Source organism: Ylistrum balloti, unplaced genomic scaffold (assembly GCF_031769215.1).
Source record: "Ylistrum balloti isolate Yb309-2 unplaced genomic scaffold, AGI_CSIRO_Ybal_v1 Utg370226, whole genome shotgun sequence".
Lineage (NCBI taxonomy): Eukaryota > Metazoa > Mollusca > Bivalvia > Pectinida > Pectinidae > Ylistrum > Ylistrum balloti.
The window spans coordinates 353,308-367,131 of NW_026782188.1; the positions used below are offsets into that span (position 1 = coordinate 353,308).

General features: G+C 39.6%; 1 protein-coding gene across 1 annotated transcript; it reads left to right on the plus strand.

Moving 5' to 3' along the window:
• Positions 1–8,310: 8,310 nt before the first annotated feature.
• LOC132551908 (uncharacterized) lies at positions 8,311–8,844 on the plus strand. Its single transcript, XM_060216051.1, has one exon. It carries the CDS (start codon positions 8,311–8,313, stop codon positions 8,842–8,844), a length of 534 nt encoding a protein of 177 aa, XP_060072034.1.
• The last annotated feature ends 4,980 nt before the right edge of the window (positions 8,845–13,824 follow it).

The following is a 13,824-nucleotide window of genomic DNA, read 5'->3' on the forward strand; positions in this document are numbered from 1 at the left end:
TGTGTATAGATGATAGATCAGGGTTAATAGATGTGTATAGATGATAGATCAGGGTTAATAGATGTGTATAGATGATAGACCAGGGTTAATAGACGTGTGTGTAAATGATAGACCAGGGTTAATATATGTGTATAGATGATAGATCAGGGTTAATAGATGTGTGTAGATGATAGATCAGGGTTAATAGATGTGTGTAGATGATACATCAGGGTTAATAGATGTGTGTATGGATGATAGATCAGGGTTAATAGATGTGTGTATAGATGATAGATCAGGGTTAATAGATGTGTGTATAGATGATAGATCATGGTTAATAGATGTGTGTATAAATGATAGATCAGGGTTAAGAATAGTGTAGTAATGGATACATCATACACTTCTTATGATATTTGTCTTTAATCATCTTGTTTTTGTATCTTCCCTACTTGACGTTTTACTTTTCATGCACACTATATTAGTGTATATTATGTCATTTTTGATAAGTTTGCTATATTATATGCTTATTACACTTTGATTGTTTTTTTTACTTTTTCTTTTGTAATACTTGTGCACTCCGTAAAACCTATTATCCGTGAATGGTCGCCACGCTATAGAGACAACCATCGAGACGAAGCTGTCCTTGTCCGTCTTCGGATGGGTAATACATACCTTACATATTCATATATGTTGAAAGGCGAAGATAATCCTCGGTGCATAGGATGTGATGAGCCATTCAGTGTTAAACATTTTTCATTGGACTGCATTGACCTGTCTACTCGAGAATTTTTTTATTGTAATATTACAAGTCGAAAGACCCTTTTTGAAACTGATGAAATTAATAAATTTCTAGGTTATCTGATAGATGTTGGTCTGTATTATAAACGATGACTTACAATTTTAATCTTTTATGGTAATATAACATTTTAATTTTTTTAGCGTTCTGTCTTTAAGCTTTTAGTTTGTTTGATGTTATATTCTCTTGGATCGTTGTGTGTTTTGTGTGTTTTACCAGTTGATGACCCTAATGACCTTTCATGTGTTGGATTTCTGAGATAACTCTTTGTTTCTGTGATACATAAGTAGTGAATATCATTGTTATGTATATAATGCAATATTTTATGCGTAGGTTTGTCGCAATAATATCACTACAATGCTAATGTTTATGTTGTTTACCATGTGACTTTAAATAAAACTTCTTCCGAATAGTGTTTTGGAACCTTTGCCAAGTATAATTGTTTGCAAATCTTCCTCAGAAACCGATGCAAATCGTCTTTCTTGACTCTGTGCTCGACTCAGGTTCTAGTGGACAGCCATGCTTGTAACTGAAAATGCTGCCTTCTCATTGGTCGAAAGGACCTGTAAATTCCCTACAACTATTTCTAAGATAGGTTATCAATTTCTGATGTTAACCGCTCGCGCAGGAATACACCGATTTGAGATTAACATGACATTTTGTCGGAACCTGTGGAAGACCTCAGAGTTATATAACTAATGTGTTTAAATGAAAGGTAATGTGTTGCTAAATATGTATATAACTGATAGATCAGTGGTTAATAAAAGTGTATAACAGATGGATGAAATGATAATACTTTTGTACATGAACTGATAGATTACGCTTCTTTCCTTCAGTGGCCCAATAGACCGATCTTTCTGTATCAATGATTACCTTAATGCCTGTCACGATGACCTTGGCTGGCTGCATATCATTGAAGACAGCGGTTTCTGTGACTATGATGTCCTTGGACCATACCCATACTTCATGTATTCTCCCGAACCGGTGTCAGGGAACATGCAGACTGGTAAAGTCGTCTCTTCTAAACAAAATATTCTCTGTCTAATACACAGGTGTTGTTAAACACAAGTACCACAGCTTGAGTGCTTTCCATTTCGATAGTCATTTCATGTCATTGTTTTTGTTCAAAGAAAAGTAGGGAGTTTTGTAAACAATAGAGTTTCATGATTTAAATTACTAAAAGCTATATACACACTGTTCTCTTCTCCTTCTTTTAGGATTCAAAACAGCAGATGTGTTTGCGATTCTGGTGAAGATCGACAACTTTCCGTAATTATATGATATGAGGATCAGGGGTACGGAACAGCGAAGCGTCAACAAAATCTGCTACTACAGAAGTGTTAATAAGGTCCCGTTCTGCACGGATAATTAGTTCATCTTTATAAGTGTTAACATATGAAATACATTTAACTTGATCTTTGTGAAATCACGGAATCTATATCAAAGTTCGTGATGAAATGTACCGTTGTCGTTATTTAGAATTAATTGAAATAATGTTCTTTGGATTCAAAACATTTAATTCAAAGCACAAGTAGCGCTTTTCGGTTCCTAAAACTGGATGAGAGTAAACTTGAAATACTGCGTGCATACCCTTCAGTTAGAGAGATCAGAAATTTGCTATATATTTCATTGAACATATTTTGTTCTGTTTGTTGAATGTGATATGATAAGATTGTGTGATGAAACACAAAACAAGAACCACTTTGTAAATATTTGTTAGTGTTTCTTTCTTATCACCATAATATTTTAGCAAGCTATAGTGATTAAGTCTATATATATTGGTTTTCCAAAGTACAGTGTGTATGTAAAAGCCCCAATACACATCACCAGAACACTGACGTTCGTCGATGTGACGATGACCCCAACGGGAGGAGCTCACCAACCATCCAACCAACCGAATTTGTATGTAAAATGAAGTTCTGATCACACTAGATGATCCACAGTATTGTCCCTTAGCTGGTTTATAATCTAATTGACGGATAGCTCTCCAAAACAAATATAGAAAATAGAGGAGACAAAGGTCCACAATAACAGGGATATATCTGAGATTAATGACACAAAAGAGGCGTTACCAAAGACAAATCAATCTGAAAATGTAAGTGAATGATTTAGGGTATAAAAAAAACATATAAACTAAACTATTATGACAATATGAAGTTGGCGTGCATTTGTAAATACCTCGAGTAGACATATAGATAACAATACATTGGCGAGTGGAGAATTGGAGTGTCACTCTTAAATATGTGTTTGAGGACAAAGTTTCACGTAAATTCAAAAGTTTTGGACCAAACTTGATGTGATAAATCGAGATATGATTTTTAGCTTCCTAACAATGAACGGAATGTCTGGCATTATATGTGGACGTGAAACTCAGTGTAATGCATACCAAATCATGTCTCCATTTTGACTTTATCTAATGTGAATTCAGATATAAAATAGGTCATCATCAAAGTGGTCATGAAAATGGTAGTTTTCATTATGGCTACCAGGCACTCGATCTAACGCCATACTTTTTTTTATTTTTTAAAATTTTATTTAGGTATCACACTTGTCAACAAATAATTATGCTTTGTAATAAAAATGAACTTTATCATACTTTTTTATTCTATTAATTTCATTACCACCGCAGTTTCGTGGCATCGACCAAAATCTGACTGTTTTTAGTGAAGACGCTATTTTGCTTCCATTCATTGGAAAATGAAATGCAATATATATGTGAACTATGAGGTTAAAATATGGATAAAAAGAGAACATGCTGCACTGGATTTATTTTCAGAGAGGATTAAATCCATAGACAAGAAGAAATATACAGAGGATAAAATCGTAAATGTGATTGGGGTACGATCGTCCAATCAACTTTTGCCACAACCGTTGGAAACAAATTACACCACTCTTATGCGATTGGCCGACTTGGTTTTTTGTCATACGAAGTAAAAGTTATAGAACTGCTTATCAAAGCAGAGTAAAAAGACCTTCAATCACAGTATTAGATTAATTAAGGGTTCAAGGGTACCATATCCTTTAAAAACAGTCGTTTACCACGATCTTCACATGCATCGAATTCCCTGGAAACATTTTTTTCTTGTTGTCACGTGACATCACGGATGTAGATTGACAATTACTTACATGAGAGAAAAAATTTCATTGTCCGGAACAGATGGTCATACTCTCAGGGTACTTTTTGTATAGTGTATGAGACTTTATTCTGTTCACGTTTATATATTGTTTCATCCAACTTGAGGCTCGATCTAGATTTTGTTCACGTCTGATTTTTCTTGTTGACGTCAACATGACTGAAGGGAGACAATTCTTTCAGACTAATGAAGAGATGTTTTCATAAAGGAAATGCGACTGTGAACACTTAATACTAAACTTGGTAGTGATTTAAGCATTTAGATTCGAAATCTTATAGCAGACTGAAAATATTTGTTTACAACATACTTACAAATCTATAGTATTATTGATATTGACTTTTAAAAAATTATTTCTTATCTCCACTTACAGATTTGTTAACGTAGTCCGCCGTGGACGGTAGTAACAAGTGATTAAGATATGACTGAACACCAATAATATAAAAGAATTATGTAATTTAGGGAAATATTTATATTGTGCCTCAAGGAAACGCATAGAATGTAGTGATTGATAGAACTAATTGTACACTACAGTACCATCCTAAGCTTACTCTCCATTTAACCTAATTTGTATAACATTCTTTCATATTTGTACCACATTATGTAATTATGTGTTTGTTATTTAAACTATGAGTCGGATGGCTCACGGAAAAAAATAAATAAATGAAAAATTACTCATAGCATGTGTGAAGTACTTAATAATAAAGTTGCGTCGTTATCAGCATGGAACGCGTGCATCAACATTTTAAAAGACGGAATTTTGTACGGTAGAGCGATAAGAATGATACCGTTGGAAAAATTACCAACATGTCAACATAATCAAAATCCAAACTCAGATTCAGTAAAACTAGGGCAAAATATGAACAAAAGAAAGATTTACACGGAGACTCCTAGAAAAGTACAAGGGGATAAGACCAGGTGTTCCAGAAGAGAAAGAGTCTTCTGCTTCATTGACGACACCCGCCATGTAAACCTTAGTCAATCGAAGTAAGTAATATTAAGGTATACAACAATGGAACCAACAGGTAAACTAACGAGCATCAAACACGTCCAGCTTCCTATCGCATAAAGACATAGACTATTTCTCAATGAGATGACTATGGCGTACAGCTTCCCTATAATTTTCATCAACATGCATCTTTGGAAACCCTCTGTTTTAAGTTCGTCCGTCAGTTAACGACTTGTTGCATGAAATTCGTTATAATGGGAGCAGGTAATTGAATATCGAATCAACTGCGACATGTAAACACCATGGGCTGGCGATGCAAGGTTGTTGCTATACAGAAATGGAAAATTTACAATGGGGAAATTAAAATCATCACGTTTATCAAACAGCTTCATGGAAAGATGTCAATGTTTGTTTGGTTGAAGGAAAAGGTCTAGATTTGCGGCTCATGTAGATGAGCCTGTCGTGTTGTTGATTTTAATTCCGGTGAGTATGAACGATGGTCAATAAAGGTCTTGTTATTTAAAGACAAGAAGTCATCAATATATCTGAAAGTGAAATTTAACGATTTTGTACGGTCTTTCTGACCTGTTTTGATAAAGCTCTTCAATAAATTACGCCTCGTGTGAAAACAAAAACAAGTGAGTACAGTTTGTTCCCACAGGAATGTTAATAGTCTATAGGAAGATCTTACTACCAAACTCGACGAAGGTATTGTCAACCAGAAACTCAATTTCATGATTTTTTCTTCCGTATATTTCTTCTTTGATTTGGACATATCTTTAATGAAATACGCTTCAATATAGTCCACAGCTATATACTTACACCACTGCTCACCTTTCTTGAAAGCACTAATAACAAGCGAAGGAATATGTTCTTTCAGTTTAGAATGGAGTATAGTGGTGTACAGGGTTGACAAAATATTTGTTCTTATAGAAAATATGTTTTGAGAAGAGGATATTGGAAATTGTTCAAAAGCTGTTGGGAGTTCTTGAAAATGCACATGTTACAAGTATTAATTCTATTTTTGAGTAAACAGTATCACAGTAAAACTAACCCAGATTTAATGGTACTAAGAATAATGATTAGTAGTTTGACAAAGGATTGGTTCAGCTAGACGAGCTAGCAATTAACCGTTATTATCAAGAATCTTTGGAAGTTAATGATTCCAATATAAACGGCGAAAGGCCGTATCTATATGATCAATAGGCGCTTTAAACGAATGTAATACCGAAGCATGATTACCCAGTATTTCATCTGTGGAAAGATTGTACAATGTATAGGCAGGGTTTCCTTCGTTATTAAGCAAGCCCAGGGTACACAGGAAATGTATTGTTTGCAGATAACGATCAAGTTATTGGACGCCGTATCTGCAGGCACAAGAACATACCTGTCATGTAAATCTTGAAGTGTGGATAAAACAATCAGGATCGAGGAAAGCTGACATGTGTTTTGTTTTCAATTTAGATTTCAAGCTACAAATTGTTTTACGAATGAAAGTCGAAAAGGACTTAACCCACTGAGAAAGTAAATCCAACGTAGCATGTTCTCGTTTCACCCATTATCTGGCATAGTTTTCAACGGAATTCTTAAGTATATTTCATATTCCAATTAATTTCATGATATTTAGGACCCTCCATGAAAACCTCTCGTAGCTAAAATTTTGAATAATGTTTAAATCACTACTTACTATGTGCCCAGTTGGACCATATTTATAAGTAGATGTAGAACAAGAACAAGCTGACGTTCATCTACAGTCAGATGTTGCAGCATTCGTTTGTGGTTGAAAAGTTTAGATGCAATGAACTAAGGTACCGCAGTATCCCCCCCCCCTCATTTCAATTTAAAGACTAAAATGGGTATCACGGTAAAAACGTTATTGTCTTTAATTGATTGTACGTGTTTTATACACTTGTAGTTATGTTTATATGTTATCCCGATAGTCACGATCGATTTCTAATATCCAATTTGACCTCTCAACTTATTCGGGAAAACCCTCCCAAATTTAGAACCCGATAAAGTCATGTGACAGTGTTGAAAACGAGGCCTTTATATATAGATAAGATATATATATAGATCTAGAGGGGATAGAATATATCTAATTGATATGACACTCTATAGCATGTGTTGTGTATATTGCGTAATACTAATAACAAGATGTGACAATGTATGTAATGCTAATTATAAATGTGATTTGTGTGTGTTATGTCTAGTGAAAAGTTGTGAATGTGACAATGTATGTAATGCTAATTATAAATGTGATTTGTGTGTGTTATGTCTAGTGATAAGTTGTGAATGGTGACAATGTATGTAATGCTAATTATAAATGTGATTTGTGTGTGTTATGTCTGCTGATAAGTTGTGAATGTGACAACGTATGTAATGCTAATTATAAATGTGATTTGTGTGTGCAGTTTACAATGTTGTACATTATATGTTTTTGATCTTTAATGATAAGTTGTGAAAAGAACCTGAAACAGAATTATTTGCATGTACGGACATTTGTAAACACCTGTTTTTGGCAGTGACACGGCGTGTAAACACCTGTTTTTGGCAGTGACACGGCGTGTAAACACCTGTTTTTGGCAGTGACACGGTGTGTAAACACCTGTTTTTGGCAGTGACACAGTGTGTAAACACATGTTTTTGGCAGTGACACAGTGTGTAAACACCTGTTTTTGTAATTGTCGAGTAGACGCTGTATAATACTTTAGATTTTATTCAGAATTACGAAAAAAGTGACATCACTGTCCATCATTTCTGTAAGAGTCTCATCCAAGCCTTACATGTATTGCGAGATTTTAAATTCATATTGGTCAGTCACTTCATCCAGCAGGATACACGCACCGTCCTGGTTGTTTTTTTTTGTGTCACAAGTTCCTATCTGCCATGGTAGGTGTCCCGAGACGAAAATTATGTTTGACTTACATTTTTTCAACCACAACTGATGTGGTGTGGTGTGTTGTACTCTTGTGTTATGAAATATAATGCAAAATAAAATATTACCTATACCACGGAGTAAGAATTTATTAGTTTAAATATATTTAATTGCCGTTTAATTGGGCAATTATGTTAACGATATTAGAAGAAAAACAACTTCATATCTACATTACAAGGTGGCTCAAAATAATCATGTATACATCCTTTTTTATTGAATGAGAGAGAGATATTTACTATAATTTCATGGCTAAATAAATACGTTCATACAAGTACATCTGAAATATATCATTAAACACAATCACAAATATTTATATTAACATGATAATAATCATTTTAAAGAATATATAAGATGATTGTCACGTAAATGGTACCCTCCAGTAAAGAGCCGACGCAGTAAGGACCTAACACTATTCACTGTTTTATGCTGTTCAAATGTCAATCACACCCGGAACTGATTGACTTCCTCCATTTTATTCTGCTCTTTCTTGAATATTCGTTTCCACTACACCGGATATAACCGAATGGTCCACTACTACACCGGATATAACCGAATGGTCCACTACTACACCGGATATAACCGAATGGCCAACTATTACACCGGATATAACCGAATGGCCCACTACTACACCGGATATAACCGAATGGCCCACTACTACACCGGATATAACCGAATGGCCCACTACTACACCGGATATAACCGAATGGCCCACTACTACACCGGATATAACCGAATGGCCCACTACTACACCGGATATAACCGAATGGTCCACTACTACACCGGATATAACCGAATGGTCCACTACTACACCGGATATAACCGAATGGCCCACTACTACACCGGCTATTACCGAATGACCCACTACTACACCGGCTATAACCAATTAACCCACTACCACACCGGCTATAACCGAATGGCCCACTACTACACCGGCTATAACCGAATGGCCCACTACTACACCGGTTATACCGAATGGCCCACTACTACACCGACTATAACTGATTGGCCCACTACTACACCGGTTATACCGAATGGCCCACTACTACACCGACTATAACCGAATGGCCCACTACTACACCGACTATAACCGAATGGTCCACAACTACACCGACAATAACCGAATGACCCACTACTACACCGGTTATAACTGATTGGTTCACTACTACACCGACAATAACTGATTCGCCCACAACTACACCGACTATAACCGAATGGCCCACTACTACACCAGCTTTAACCGAATGGCCCACTACTACCGACTATAACCGAATGACCCACTACTTCACCGACTATAACCGAATGACCCACTACTACACCGGATATAACCGAATGGCCCACTACTACACCGACTATAACCGAATGGCCCCTACTACACCGACTATAACTGATTGGTCCACTACTACACCGGCTATTACCGAATGGCCCACTACTACACCGGATATAACCGATTGGTCCACTACTAGACCGGCTGTAACCGAACTGCCCACTACATGGCTATATATCTATATATCTAAGAATCTATTATAAGTGATGTCGCTTTAAGACACCGTCTACTAACGTTGGTGGGTTAGAATCCGAAGACTGGTTACTGTTACATGTGATGGCGTTCCGACAGCTAGCTACTGCTACGTGTGATGGCGTTCCGACAGCTAGCTACTGCTACGCGTAATGGTGGTCCGACAGCTAGCTACTGTTACTTGTGTTGGTGGTCCGACAGGTAGCTACTGCTACGTGTGATGGTGGTCCGACAGCTGACTTCTGCTACGTGTGATGGTTGTCCGACAGCTAGCTACTGTTACTTGTGTTGGTGGTCAGACAACTGACTTCTGCTACGTGTGATGGTGTCCGACCGCTAGCTACTGTTACGTGTGATAGTGGTCTGACCGCTAGCTACTGTTACGTGTGATAGTGGTCTGACAGCTAGCTACAGCTACGTGTGATGGTGGTCCGACAGCTAGCTACAGCTACCTGTGATGGTGGTCCGACAGCTAGCTACTGCTACGTGTGATGGTGGTCCCACAACTGGATACTGCTACGTGTGATGGTGGTCCAACAGCTAGCTACTGTTACTTGTGTTGGTGGTCCGACAACTGGATACTGCTACGTGTGATCGTGGTCCGACAGCTAGCTACTGTTACTTGTGTTGGTGGTCCGACAACTGACTTCTGCTACGTGTGATGGTTGTTCGACAGCTAGTTACTGTTACTTGTGTTGGTGGTCCGACAGCTAGCTACTACTACGTGTGATGGTGGTCCGACAACTGGATACTGCTACGTGTGATCATAGTCCGATAACTAGCTACTGCTACGTGTGATGGTGGTCCGACAGCTAGCTACTGCTACGTGTGATCGTGGTCCGACAGCTGACTTCTACTACGTGTGATGGTGGTCCGACAACTGGATACTGCTACGTGTGATCATAGTCCGATAGCTAGCTACTGCTACCTGTGTTGGTGGTCCGACAGCTAGCTACTGCTACGTGTGATGGTGGTCCGACAGCTGACTTCTACTACGTGTGATGGTGGTCCGACAACTGGATACTGCTACGTGTGATCATAGTCCGATAGCTAGCTACTGCTACCTGTGATGGTGGTCCGACAGCTAGCTACTGCTACGTGTGATCGTGGTCCGACAGCTAGCTACTGCTACGTGTGATCGTGATCCGACAGCTAGCTACTGCTACGTGTGATGGTGGTCCGACAGCTAGTTACTGCTACGTGTGATCGTGGTCCGACAGCTGACTTCTGCAACTTGTGTTGGTGGTCCGACAGCTGACTTCTACTACGTGTGATCGTGGTCCAACAGCTAGCTACTGCTACGTGTGATGTTGTTCCGACAGCTGACTTCTACTACGTGTGATGGTGGTCCGACAGCTAGCTACTGTTACGTGTGATGGTGTTCCGACAGCTAGCTACTGCTACGTGTGATGGTGGTCCGACAGCTGACTTCTACTACGTGTGATGGTGGTCCGACAGCTAGCTACTGCTACGTGTGATGGTGGTCCGACAGCTAGCTACTGCTACGTGTGATGGTGGTCAGACAACTGACTTCTACTACGTGTGATGGTGGTCCGACAACTGGATACTGCTACGTGTGATCATAATCCGACAGCTAGCTACTGCTACGTGTGATGGTGGTCCGACAGCTAGCTACTGCTACGTGTGATGGTGGTCCGACAGCTAGCTACTGCTACGTGTGATGGTTGTCCGACAGTTAGCTACTGTTACTTGTGTTGGTGGTCAGACAACTGACTTCTGCTACGTGTGATGGTGGTCCGACAGCTGACTTCTACTACGTGTGATGGTGGTCCGACAGCTAGCTACTGCTACGTGTGTTGGTAGTCCGACAACTGGATACTGCTACGTGTGATGGTGGTCCGACAGCTAGCTACTGTTACTTGTGTTGGTGGTCCGACAGCTAGCTACTGCTACGTGTGATGGTGGTCCGACAGCTGGATACTGCTACGTGTGATGGTGGTCCGACAGCTGACTTCTACTACGTGTGATGGTGGTCCGACAGCTAGCTACTGCTACGTGTGATGGTGTTCCGACCTCTAGCGACTGCTACGTGTGATGGTGGTCCGACAGCTGGATACTGCTACGTGTGATGGTGGTCCGACAGCTGACTTCTGCTACTTGTGTTGGTGGTCCGACAGCTGACTTCTACTACGTGTGATCGTGTTCCAACAGCTAGCTACTGCTACGTGTGATGGTGTTCCGACAGCTGACTTCTACTACGTGTGATGGTGGTCCGACAGCTAGCTACTGTTACGTGTGATGGTGGTCCGACAGCTAGCTACTGCTACGTGTGATGGTGGTCCGACAGCTGACTTCTACTACGTGTGATGGTGGTCCGACAGCTGACTTCTACTACGTGTGATGGTGGTCCGACAGCTAGCTACTGTTACGTGTGATGGTGGTCCGACAGCTAGCTACTGCTACGTGTGATGGTGGTCAGACAACTGACTTCTACTATGTGTGATGGTGGTCCGACAGCTAGCTACTGCTACGTGTGATGGCGGTCCGACAGCTAGCTACTGCTACGTGTGATGGTGTTCCGACCTCTAGCGACTGCTACGTGTGATGGTGGTCCGACAGCTGACTTCTACTACGTGTGATGGTGGTCCGACAGCTAGCTACTGCTACGTGTGTTGGTGGTCCGACAACTGGATACTGCTACGTGTGATGGTGGTCCGACAGCTAGCTACTGTTACTTGTGTTGGTGGTCCGACAGCTAGCTACTGCTACGTGTGATGGTGGTCCGACAGCTGGATACTGCTACGTGTGATGGTGGTCCGACAGCTGACTACTACGTGTGATGGTGGTCCGACAGCTGACTACTACGTGTGATGGTGGTCCGACAGCTAGCTTCTGCTACGTGTGATGGTGGTCCGACAGCTAGCTACTGCTACGTGTGATGGTGTTCCGACCTCTAGCGACTGCTACGTGTGATGGTGGTCCGACAGCTGGATACTGCTACGTGTGATGGTGGTCCGACAGCTGACTTCTACTACGTGTGATCGTGGTCCGACAGCTAGCTACTGCTACGTGTGATGGCGGTCCGACAGCTAGCTACTGCTACGTGTGAGGGTGTTCCGACCTCTAGCGACTGCTACGTGTGATGGTGTCCGACCGCTAGCTACTGTTACGTGTGATGGTGGTCCGACCTCTAGCTACTGTTACGTGTAATGGTGGTCCTATCAGATTGTTTTCTATATACGTTTAATCTGATAGTTAAATCAACAGTTTTGTCATATTTTGAAATCAGTGCTTTATATCCTGATAAGCGTCCTGTTTCATCTGATTATTTGATCAGGACATTGTGATGACGGCCTCCTCTTGACAAATTGTCCAACCTACTTGCTGACAATCACTTTACAAATTGACTGAGAACCGACAGTTACCTTCGACCAGTTCATCCGAGACTGAGTGTGCACTGGTTACTCAACAAAGCGTTACCTTTAATACTCGGGTCAATAGTTTCACCATTTAGATGGTGTAAACACGACTTTTAAAAAGAATCCCTAAAGTTACTTGTGTTTCCCCGCGATTTCCTCTCTATAGGTTTTGGTTCACATGAGTAACGCCGTGTCCACGTACAGTGTATAGTGTATTACTTAAATTCGCCAATCTAACATAAATTCTGGTGTGCTACATGTTGTACCCTGTCGGAGCACTACTTTTTACTGAAAAATCAGCAGTTTGGTCAGATGCAAAATTGTGGAATAAACGAGTTTGTAATTTTTTTTATTTTTTGTTTCATCAAAATTAATCAAGGTTGTTGATGGCACGAGTTATCTCCCATACATCATGGTGTCCAGTAATAGAACTGGTGATCTATGTCCAGTAGGGTCAGTGATAATGTCTGTAATAGATTTATTGGAAGACTGAGTTTTCTTTATAGATATATGTCCGTTGATGTGGAGACACAAAACGCTGAGTAAACCTTATCTACAGTACCCTAAGATATGATCACCAGTGTACTTTTCTAATTCTACCAACATCGCTCCTCAAGGGCCTAATCGGTCTACCTCGACCTAACAGATCTACACCCAATCCTTTTCTCTGTAAATGGAAAATGCCTAACATTCGATAGTTCTATTAAAAAGAGACTTTTTTTAGTATGGACTAAGTAATTTTACTGCTGTAAGTGAGGGACATATGTACACTGAAAAAGCATACAATGTATACATCATTTAAATAATTAGTGAGACTTTGTCCTACTCAATCAGTGTCCTCATTACCGAGTACGCTAGGATTAGCTTATGTTCTATTCAAAGATGCTTACCTTTCAATTAAAAAAACTTTGTTTTTATCTAATAGTAGGCCAACTGAAATTCGATTGAAGAAAATCGGGCTGAAAATTACAACAGAAAGACTAGCTAAATTGTTTCATAAGAATTATCTATTACTTTTTTCCGACACAACAATTACTTATACCGAACTATATATAGATATTACTGATTCTCCGACATTATCTACCATGTCTGAATATATCTAATTAAATAAAAATAAATTCTGACACGTTCCAAAAAGTGT